Source organism: Littorina saxatilis, linkage group LG5 (genome assembly GCF_037325665.1).
Source record: "Littorina saxatilis isolate snail1 linkage group LG5, US_GU_Lsax_2.0, whole genome shotgun sequence".
NCBI lineage: Eukaryota > Metazoa > Mollusca > Gastropoda > Littorinimorpha > Littorinidae > Littorina > Littorina saxatilis.
In genome coordinates, this window is record NC_090249.1 from 33752811 (window position 1) to 33761708 (window position 8898).

The window sequence follows — 8898 nt, forward strand, 5'->3', positions numbered from 1 at the left end:
TGCAATACTGAGCATTTTAGGTAATTGTTCTTCACAGAAATGTGTTCGTCTTGTCTGTTAGATTGTAAGTATGCAAAGAGCATACTGAGAAGAGTTTTGATAGGCCGCGTCCAGACAACAGTTCAGTCTTTTCTTTTTTTTTATTTCAGAACCAACGATTTTTCACACTTTTTCTGTTTCACTTACAACCCCCCCCCCCCCCCCCACCCCCACTCCCACCGCCTATCCCTATCCGCCGTGTGAGGCTTATAACTATGCTAGTCGCCAAGAGAAACGCACATTTTAATGACAGTTCTTTTGAACTTTTGATCTGGCGGCCTATATATAACCAAACATTATTGTGCACTTGCAATATGCATGCACAAAACACGAAACCCGTAAGCCAGGGACAATTACGTATCCCCTTGCGTCAAGAGGTAGCTTCAGATAATGATTGAAATAATGTAAGTAAGAATTTAGTCTCTGGATTTAATATCATTGTAAAATGAGGTGTTTTCTGTTCATTGACATTTGTTCATATAATTATCATTGAGCAGGAACATGTACGCATTTTCTCTCTGTGCGTCAAATTCTAAAATGCACGGCACAGACATGATAGTTATTTTAACAAGCAAACTTCACACACACCGGGATTTCTATAACGACGTTTACATCACAAATCACGCTGAAATAAACCATGCACCAGCATTACTTCTCTTTCAAGGTTTTTGCACAATGTATATAAAAAATACACAAAACACCTTTGTAAAACATGATGATTACACATTGTTACCAAAACAACGCACTACCTGGAAAAGGTCGGACGCGCGCGCGCGCGTGTCAGTTGTGTGTATGTGTGTGTGATAGTGTGCGTGTGCGTGTGAATGTGTGTGTGTGTGTGTGTGTGTGTGTGTGTATGTGTGTGTGTGTGTGTGTGTGTGTGTGATAGTGTGCGTGTGAGTGTGAGTGCGCGTGTGTGTGTGTGTGTGTGTGTGTGTGTGTGTCACGTGTGTGTGTGTGTGTGTGTGTGTGTGTGTGTCTGTGTGTGACAATGTGTTTTCAGGATAGGCAAGGAAGTTTGTGAAATATGTTTCGCTAAATCACTCCATTTTCGTACGACCAATAGAATATCCTATATAATAATATATTATATCACGATGTCAAATAAGCTCGACAGGCCAATCATATTCAATGGACAATGATACTAACATCATCAAATGTGGAACAGATATGTTTTGGATTGTCACTCTTTTCAGCTAAAAATACACCCGTGGAAATTATTTATATCGCAGAAAAATAAAATACGCAATTACTCGCGTTTAATTTACATATAGATAGCAACATAGTCTAGTAGCTCTGCAGGTGTGGTGTCGTGTAAATGATGTGGGATTCAATTATGACAAGATTCTGTCGCCGTTATGTAAATGAAATACCCGCATTTATCAACAACAACCACACAAAGGCAATGTATCAAGGCAATTCGTCAACTTTTAAGAACACACACACACACACACACACACACACACACACACACACACACACGCGCGCGCGCGCCCACCAACGCACGCACGTACGCATAAAGCACGCACGTGCGCGCACACGCAATTACACGCACAGTCACACTAATTTTTTTTTTAGGAAAATCACCTCATGAAAGACATAGTTTACAAGATGAGACAACACTGCAACTTTAACATCAATTCATGTTAACTGAGCATCAAAGTGTACAATCTCAAAGTTAATGTTCGCAATTTCAACATTAATGTACGCAAATGAAACATTACTGCACGAACATTTCACAAAAAAACGTACACAAGTTCAACATTAGCGTACATGTAGATCAACTGCACCTCCGTGTACATATCAGCTGCACATCAATGTACATATCAACTGCACATCACCGTACGCAAATGAAATATCTGTTCATGTACGCAGTGTTGTTTCTAGACACAGGAACAAAATAGGTCAGTTGGACCTGGATTCAAAATATATATACATCGGTCCAAATGAAAACTAGACGTGTGATTAGCTTGGAGGAAATGGACTTAAAATGCAAGTTACATAACATAATTCACAGTAAAACGAGGCTTTGCGATACTGGGGACGAAAGGCTTAGTTATCAGCTAGACCAGTGCAACTATCATACATGTCCTACCAAATGACCGAGGTAGGTATCAATGACGATGGGATACGATTACTACCCTAGTATAGACGTGTATACGATTTCTCCATCGTTTACAGAGATCCTTTGTTAGGTTAAAAAAAACAAAGCAAAACACACACAAAAACAGAAAGATTTCGCGAAATAAGTAACATTAAAATGTTTGTAAAATATTACGCGGCCAAAACAACCATTTAAAAAAATGGACAAGTTGACATGACAGCTATAAGGTCCTTGCCGAGATGTATATTTGCAGTATCTGTGGTCAGCCTATTCCGTGGACAAAGTATGAGTTTGTTGCCCTTGGAGTTAGCCTCACAATTTGCGATTTCTTTTTTGTAGTGTTCAGTTTAGTAGTATGACACAACACAAACAGGCATTAAACATAGTATTCCCCTTTTTATGATACTGTCTTAAGCTGTATCGGGGTTCAAAACGGTCTGAATGTTTCTTGTTCTCACGATCACTCTGGTCGGGGAGTAAGTCTTTGTTTGCCCTTGGTAGTATCAATGTCAAAAGCCAATTAAGGTCAAGTCTTCACTCATTTCAAGGAACTCGAATTGTAGGGCTGGCGCAGCTTCTTCTGCGTACGACACTTGAGTGGACATTTTTGTCTGCTAACTCAGCATTACACTGCGTATACATTCGGCTTTACATTGCAAGGAACAGGCACGCAAATCAAAGAAAACGTCCTCCAGACATGTCCCACCTTTGCTGACCTGACCCGCCGGAGATGGCGGACCTGAAGGAGAGACTGTGGGGTCGGGCCTGCGACGAGCTGAAGACTTAGTCATTTTAACAACCTTAACAAAGTAGCATAGTGACGGGAACGAAGTAGAAGAAGGTTGATCGGGTTATATGAGGGATTACATTTGACTTGCTCTTGGTAACGAAGTCTTCGCTCGCCTTGAAGCTGATCGGATCATGGGCAGGAATGTTGCTGGAATGTATCTTCTCAGGCAAATGAGCCGAAACAGACATAAAAGTTTAGGCAAATGTCCGAAGTTTTGGGCAGTCATTAGCGTCATCCTTGTACCCCACCGTGAAAAGTTTGTGCAGAGTTTTCAGCGATTTGAAGTAAGTTTCAGCCGCCACCCCTGACAGGTAGTAAGCTTTCCTCTTGACAGCAATGTTAAGAACCACCGAGTCATTACTCGCCTTCAGGTAGGTCTGCGAAGACAGCAAGTAATCATTCCTTAGCCTTGCCATTGACAACGATGTCTTTAGGACTGGTTATAGGGCGAGATCACTTTCCTTGACAACACTGTCTATAGTTCAGCATTGCACAGAGTATTTTCTGGCTTCTGGGTTGATCGGGAGCAAGTCTCCATTGCCTTCGACAAGGATGTCTCTTGGATAGGTCGATCGCGAGTATACTTTCCTTGAAAACTATGTCTATAGCTCAGTAATGAACAGAGTATTTTCTGGCTTTTAAATTGATCGGGAGCAAGTCTTTCTTGCCTTCAGTAATTCAGCATCAAACAAAATCTTTCCTCGCCTTGACATTGACCTTGTTATAAGGCGAGTACAGCCCGCGCTTCATACGGCATTTGAGCGGGATCTTGTGAAAACTCTCCTCCTCAAAGCTGTTCCTGGAACTCCTACGCGACTCCCCGCTGCCTGAGCTGGCATCGTCCTCACTCACCAGGACAGGACTGCCACCGGAAGCTCCTGAGCTGCCATCAGACATACAGGGGCTGTTGCTGAACGAGGAGGAGCGGTCTCTGTGGTCGCTGAGAGAGTTCGGGCGGAGCGAGGACGACCCGCTGCTCTCCGAGGAGGCGTCACTGGCTGCGGAGCCGTGGTGGGAGCGAGGGAGGAGGTGGTGGTGGTTGGGGAGGTAGGAGCAGGAGCTTGATGAGGTGCTGGTGTTGGTGGAACTGTCGCCCTGCGACGCCATGTAGTGCGGAGGGGAGTAGTCATGAGAGGTGGTCATGGGGGCAGCGGCGAACCGCGAGGAGGCGGAGGTAGAGGCTGACCTAACGTGCGGTTGGTAAGAACACCCGCCGTTGGTTGTGGCAGAGGGGGAGGAACAGGAGGAAGAAGAGGAGGAGCTACCTCCCTTGGCGAAGAACTCGGAATAGTTATGCCCTGACCCGCTTCGGTGCGCACCGGGATAGACGGGGAATGAGGAGTGGGTGGAGGAGTACAGAGGAGAAGAGTAGGAGGGGTAGCTCTTGGCGAACGTTGACGCGGGACAGTTATCACTGCTTCCCGCAGAAGAGCTGCTATGCGCGGCGGGTGGGGCGTTGTTCCTGTGGGGGTGGCGATAGGAGGCTGGCAGAGAATTCTTTCTGGACACGTTGTTGGCGTGCGCAGCAGGGGGGTAGGCCCCGCTGTCACTGAGGGAGGAAGGTTTGGGCTGGGGGGCAGAACTGAAGTGGGCGGCGGGAGGAGAGAGACTAGACGCAGACTGAGAATGAGCATTGCCCGCCCGGTAGCCCGGCCCGCCCTCACGCTCACAGCTCTTGTTTATAACGTTCCCGTTCTGACCTGCATTAGTAAGCTTCACCTTCTGCTGATAGCCTGCCTTCTTCCCCTTCTCCTCCTCCACGCACTGAGCCGGGGAGGAGCTGTTTGAGTGCAGAGATGGGGCGCCAGTGGAGGAGTTCCCGATGCCTGACGACGACGAGGACGACCCTGGAGACCCTGCGGGCGAGGAGGAGGGGGCCGGGGTCTTGGTGACGGGGAGGCCGAAGATGGTCTGGAGCTTCCCCAGCTCTCTACGCAGCTCCATGTTCTCCGACTGTAATTCCAGCATGCGGTGCTCCATCAGCTTCTCAATGGTCTTTCGCTTGACGCGGGACCGCCTGGCCGAGATGTTGTTCTTGTGCCTCTTGCTCCAGTATTGAATGTCCTTCTTAAACTCCGGAACGAACTCGCGTTTAGCTCTAGACTGGCTCGTACCCATGTCGTCGAGGCAATCTTTGGAGATGGCGAAGTGGAGGGTGCCAGTCACCATGTTTTCGTTCTGCTCTAATTGTCCGGAACGGCTCAGGTCGTCAGCTTCCTCGTCGCTAAAACCGCTACTCGCGTCCGTGGCTGCGCGAAAGTGTGTAGGAATGTTGCCGTTGTTTTGACAGTGACTGTCTCTGTCTCTGTCGCTATCTCTATCTTCTCTAGGTGCTCGCTGGTACGGGTGATAACGCGGGTTGCTCTGCTCCAAGTATTTCCCCTGACTAGACAAGTCTGTATTGTTGTCGGAAAGGTTTTCTGCGAATTTAGTGTAAGAAGAAGGGGGATCATTCCTAGGCATGAGGTCAATCACCAGACCTCGGTTAGAGTTATCGTCCTCTTCTAACGGTTCATCTTTAACCGAGACCATGGGTTGTTGTCCACACAGAGACTGGGACGGGGGGAGTAGGGCGGGGTTTGCGGACGCCGCCATTTGTGGTGTTACTGTGGTTGTAGAGTTGTGGTCACTTCTCTTGGACTCCAAGACAGGTTTGTTGTCGAAGGTTGCGTCTGCGTTTCAATCCGTTGGCCTGCAACAATAAACACATGTTATAGGTTAGTAACCAATCGTACTTCCAGCTAGCCACCAGGAAGTTAATATCCACACTAGTCTAGTGTGTAAATCTGCGCGATCGAATGATTGGATGAGCTAGCTGATTAAATAATTTGTCAATAGATTATTGTTTGACTCGTGTAGCCATGAGAAACATCAACACTTTGGTTTAATTTGTGAGACTGATTGATCGAATGTCTGACTGACTTGCTGATTTCATGATTGGTCGATTGATTCTTATTTTTGTTTACTGTTTTCAACCCTAAATGACTCACTCGGATTCAGAGGGTCAGCCATCGTCGATTGGTTATTGATAAAGTCATAGACTGTGTGTTTTGTTGATTGATTTGTTGTTTGATTGATTGAATGACGGGTTTGCTTGCCTTGACGGGTCAACCAAGGATCAACACGTATTCCTTTCAGCTTTAAGACCAAAACTATACACACAACTAAATTGTGTTGTAGTCAAAGAAGTAGCTTCCACACACACAAAATACAATTAAAACGTGTTAAACAATCTTTACAAAAAAAGAGGAAGAAAAACAACAACAAACAGACACAAGACAAGAAAACAGACCATGACGTTATCTGGTAAACTAAAAGAAACTTAAAGCAGAGGAGGAGAGAAAGGGAACAAAATACAGAAGAAAAGAGACAAAAAGGGGAAAGAAACACTTTATCATAGGAAGAGAAGCTAAGAAAGTCAACATTCTTAAAGAAAGAATTGCGTCAAGCATCTTGCGCGAATAAACAAAGAACACACCGTTCCCTTGTAGCGCAAAAACAAAGAAGGCATACACAGAATACGAGACATTATGTTTTGTACTTTGAAAAAACTACGACTATCAAGATAAATGTCTCCTGTCTGAGATTGTTGAAGTGACCGCTGACCTGGACGACTCTAGTCCTATGCTTAATTACAAGATGCTTAACGCGAAAAGATGGTTACCTTCAACAACCACAACTGTACTGGCTATGCAATTTCTATTCACCTCCTAGAAGAAAGGGGCCACTTCGCAATGTTGAAAAACTTCAAGGCTCACGGATGAGCTCTGAATTCAGCAGCAAACTGAGCGCTGCTACACAAGGCCCCTGGCCGATATAATGGGACTGAAGAAGGGCGCTTCTTTGCAAGGCACATGCAGGAACTATCGCCAGCTCCAACTCTTTCACAGATCAGTGTACACTTCCCAGGTACGGAGTAGACGAACACCTTCAAAGCACTATCACTGAATGTCTGTATGAATCCATTTCAGGTCATTTATAAAGATAGTGGCAAAAAGACCAAGGCAACGAACGCTTGGCGACAATGTCAGTTGCACTCGTGTGAGGTCCATTAGGCCCCGTGGCCATAGACTTTCACGCCTCACGCCTCACGTGATAGAAACATGAACCAACGTTATTTTTGTCGTGACGCGCCATACGACTCCACGCTTCATGCTTCACTCTTCACGCCTCGCGTGTCACGCGTGAAGAGGAAAGTGGGAAGGTTCACTTTTTCCAAGACGTGATATTAGGATGGAGATCTTATTGAGCTGGTTAGAGCGAGGCAACTACTTTGGGATCCTAGGCATCCTGATTATAAGGATAAGGATCAACGAAACCAGGTGTGGGAAGATCTACATGAACTTCTTCGACCGCCAAAAGGTTAGTTTTGATTGATTTTTTGAATGAAAATCCAACAGACACAGACGTGGCAAACAAAATAGGCTATGGCCGAGAGCATACCCTGATAATTGTCCTGAAATTTGTTTTCATCTGAAGAATCCATTTTCGAGCGCTAAAAATCAAAAACAAACCATCAACATAGGGGGCGTGAGGCGTGATGTCCTACCAAAAAAAGACATGATATATACGTGATACGTGAGGCGTGAGGCGTGATAGTCTATGGCCCAGCAGCCTTAAGCCCACGTGCTATGACGTCAACCATAAAGAGCAACACCATCGTAAACAAGATATTACAACTACTCCCCATCCTTGTGGTGACAAAGGAAAAAAAAAACCAGGACGACCTACCGCATTGCTAAAAACAAACAAACAAAGAGAACCTACTTAAATCTTGTACACACAAGCAGTCTTTTCAATAGCCCCGGTCTGACACTCGCTGTGCAGGTGGTCACACTCACGTTACGCCTTATGAATCGCTTATGCAAAGCGAATAATCAAAAAAAACCTTTTTTTTTTTAAACTTACAACGTCCGCCATCTTAACTGAAGTCAAGCGCCTCGCTCCCGCTAGCGAGAGGGCGCCACTGCCTGGCCTCTACTGATTGATCAACACGGCCTGCACTATGATAAGGTTCATAAGCGGTTTTTTGTTTGTTTAACTATTCACTTTGCATTAATCTCTTTGTCTCTCTTTCTGTCTGTCTTGTCTCCGTCTGTCTCTCTTTCTCTCAGACTAGTCTGAAGGAAGGTTATAATAGAGAAAGAGAAGAGGATAGGCAGAGACAAAGATAACAGACAATTTAAAAAAAAACACACTTTTTTTGTAGGAATTTGTACACAGGTAAAAGTAAAACTAAAGTACTTACCGTCTTTATTAAAGTCACCGCACAGTTGCCAGCAAAAAAGCGGGCTTGACACCAGCGTTTTGCTCACTGAAAAAAACACAGAAAAAAAGAGACCAATTAAGTTTCTGTCTGCAGCACTCTCTCTGTCTGTCTGTCTGTCTGTCTGTCTCTGTCTGTCTGTCTGTCTGTCTGTCTAGTCTGTCTGTCTGTCTGTCTCTCTCTCTCTCTCTCTCTTTCTGTTTGTCACACGCACGCAGGCCCGCACGAACACACACCGACCCCCCCCCACAGAGAGAGAGAGAGAGAGAGAGAGAGAGAGAGAGAGAGAGAGAGAGAGAGAGAGAGAGAGAGAGAGAGAGAGAGAGAGAGAGAGAGAGAGAGAGAGAGAGAGAGAGAGAGGTCTTTCTTTCTTTTTCTTTATTTGGTGTTTAACGTCGTTTTCAACCACGAAGGTTATATCGCGACGGGAGAGAGAGGTAGGTACGTGTAAATAATAGTATAAAAATATATCAACACCTACGTAGACACAGGTAATTATTTCTCAAGCGAAAGTCACCGTTCATTTCAGGCGAAACCGGCCGCTATTCGTTTCAAGTTCAGTTCAGATTCGACGAAAGTAAACAGAAAGTTCAACAGCGTTCTGCCTGGATCCAGCAAGAGTGCAAATATGACATTGGAAAAACAACTTCGTGATCACACACTTATAAGCGTCAGCAGCCTGCGCATCTCAGGGCAGTG

At 45.4% G+C, this 8898-nt stretch overlaps 1 protein-coding gene across 1 annotated transcript; it reads right to left on the reverse strand.

Moving 5' to 3' along the window:
* Window positions 1-231: 231 nt before the first annotated feature.
* On the reverse strand, window positions 232-5266 carry LOC138966940 (uncharacterized). Its single transcript, XM_070339347.1, has one exon. It carries the CDS (start codon window positions 5100-5102, stop codon window positions 3618-3620), a length of 1485 nt encoding a protein of 494 aa, XP_070195448.1. The 5' UTR covers window positions 5103-5266; the 3' UTR covers window positions 232-3617.
* Between the last annotated feature and the right edge of the window lie 3632 nt (window positions 5267-8898).

Bases quoted from the DNA above. Each gene is read 5' to 3' on its own strand.
- LOC138966940 (XM_070339347.1), bottom strand. From the start codon at position 5,102: ATGGTGACTGGCACCCTCCACTTCGCCATCTCCAAAGATTGCCTCGAC.